This window comes from Pelodiscus sinensis, chromosome 30 (assembly GCF_052426305.1).
Source record: "Pelodiscus sinensis isolate ZL-2025 chromosome 30, ASM5242630v1, whole genome shotgun sequence".
NCBI classification, from domain to species: domain Eukaryota; kingdom Metazoa; phylum Chordata; order Testudines; family Trionychidae; genus Pelodiscus; species Pelodiscus sinensis.
Genome location: NC_143081.1, coordinates 2480001 through 2482209, shown reverse-complemented (window position 1 = coordinate 2482209; position 2209 = coordinate 2480001). Strand labels below are relative to the sequence as shown.

The following is a 2209-nucleotide window of genomic DNA, read 5'->3' as shown; positions in this document are numbered from 1 at the left end:
TGCCCCTCACTCCTGACCCCTCACTCCTGACCCACAGCCTCTGCCCAGGAGTTCTGCCCCTCCCCCTGACTCTAACCACTAGACCCCACTCCCCGAGCCAGGAAGGAACCTGGGAATCCTGGCTTGCTCCCCTTACCATGACTTCCCCGAGCTGAGCCACCAGGCCGGGGTGCCGCCTAGACCCCAGCCCGGTTGTGTGCCCAGACTCACAAGAGGAGCCCAGCCCTGGCTTATTTCTGAATTAAAGAGACAAGGGATGGGAGGGGAAACTGAGGCACATTGAAGGGAAGCACCTTCCTCAGGTGTCGCAGCTGATCCGGGGATGGAAATTAGGAGACCTGGCTCCCAGGCCCCTCTCCCCCTTCCTGCTCTAACTACTAGCCCTCACTCCCCTCTCAGTGCTGGGAAGAGAACCCAGGAATCCTGCCTCCCTGTTCCCCTCTTCCCTGCTCTAACCACTAGCCCCCACTTCCATCACAGTGCTGGGACCAGAACCCAGGAGTCCTGGCTCCAAGCCCACCTCCCTGCCCCCCCCCAACCCTTAGGACCCTAGCCCAGTGTCTACTTAGCCCTGCCCGTATGGTCTGTCTATTGCATGGCTGGGCCGGCCTGTCTCCTGGGCTGCCCGTGGGCTGCTGGGAGAAGGACACGACTGGCATCGCGATGCCCACATTTCTCCCCCAGGGGGCAGCAGTGGGCCCCCCCTTGAGTACAGAATGGGAGTCCGGCAGACAGCCGTGCCCCTTTAAAGGCCCCTTAAAGGGGATGTGACCCTGAGGCTCAGAGTCTGGCAGTGAGAGGTGCTGCTCTTAAAGAGGAAACGGTCACGAAGACCAGAAGCTGGCAGGGAGAAACGTTGGGCACCAAGCAACTTTCCTTTAAGAGCAAATTCAAGGGGAGGTGTCCACAAAGACCAATATCCAGGGGTGAGCCACATTCCGCACCAAGAAACGCCCCTTTAATAGCAAATTAAAGGGGAGGCGTCCACGAAGAACAGTCTCCGGCGGTAAGAAACGTTCAGCAGCGAGAAATGCCCCTTTAAGAGCAAATTAAAGGGGAAGTGTCCACAAAGACCAATATCCAGGGGTGAGACATATTCGGCAGCGAGAAATGCCCCTTTAAGAGCAAATTAAAGGGGAGGTGTCCACGAAGACCAATATCCAGGGGTGAGACAGGTTAGGCAGCGAGAAATGCCCCTTTAAGAGCAAATTAAAGGGGAAGTGTGCACAAAGACCAATATCTAGTGGTGAGACACATTCGGCAGCGAGAAATGCCCCTTTAAGAGCAAATTAAAGGGGAGGTGTCCATGAAGACCAATATCCAGGGGTGAGACATGTTTGGCAACGAGAAATGCCCCTTTAAGAGCAAATTAAAGGGGAGGTGTCCACAAAGACCAATATCCAGGGATGAGACATGTTCAACAGCAAGAAACGCCCCTTTAAGAGTAAATTAAAGGGCAGGTCTTGGCGAGGCTCCAAGTCTGGCAGGGAGGAACTCGGCTCTTAAAGGGAAAGCATCCATGGGAAGCCAACTGGGGCAGAGACGCTCCACCCTCAAACGGGAGCAAGAAGGAGGGAGCCAAGCAGGGCTAAGAGGATGCGCCTTGGTGGGGACCCCGTTCCGGGGGTGCCGACTGCTCCCCGGCTCCATCCGGCCAGGCCCCCTCGCCCCTTGTCTCCGGCCGGCCCCTCCCCACCGCCTCCCCCACCACCGCGTTCTTGTCCAGGTCCCTCTGCGAGAGCGACTTCCTGGGCACCTCCCCGGAGGCCCCCTCGAAGAACTGGGCGATGAACGTGGCGCCCGAGCTCTTGATGAGGTCCCCGGCGGCGAAGACGTAGAGGACGGGGTTGATGCTGCTGCTGAGGAAGGCCAAGGCGGTGGCGCCAGCCCGGCCGGCCTTCCAGGCCCGGCTCAGGCGCTCCGCCGCCCGCCCCGAGGCCACGTTGGAGGCCACCTGCAGCACGTTGACCACGTGGTAGGGCACCCAGAGGGCGGCAAAGCAGATCACCAGGGCGGCGATGAGCTTCCCCGTCCGGGCTCCCCGGCGGCGCCAGCGCCGTCCCCGCAGCCGCACCAGGATGGCGGAGTAGCAGCCCACGATGACGGCGAAGGGCACCACGAAGGCCACCACGGTCTCCATGGTGAAGTGGAAGATGGCCAGGCCCGGCGTGGCATGGCAGGGCTCGCAGATGAGCCGCCGGCCGGAGGG

At 60.3% G+C, this 2209-nt stretch overlaps 1 protein-coding gene across 2 annotated transcripts in view; it reads right to left on the bottom strand.

Annotated features, from left to right (window-relative positions):
* Positions 1–2209, bottom strand: part of LTB4R2 (leukotriene B4 receptor 2) — a 7491-nt gene continuing 5282 nt past the window's right edge. For both annotated transcript variants that reach the window (XM_075912029.2, XM_075912030.2), the window contains exon 2: positions 1–2209. This exon is cut by the window's right edge and continues 529 nt beyond it. In XM_075912029.2, coding sequence (XP_075768144.2) covers positions 1589–2209 — 621 coding nt within the window. In that variant the 3' untranslated portion in view covers positions 1–1588.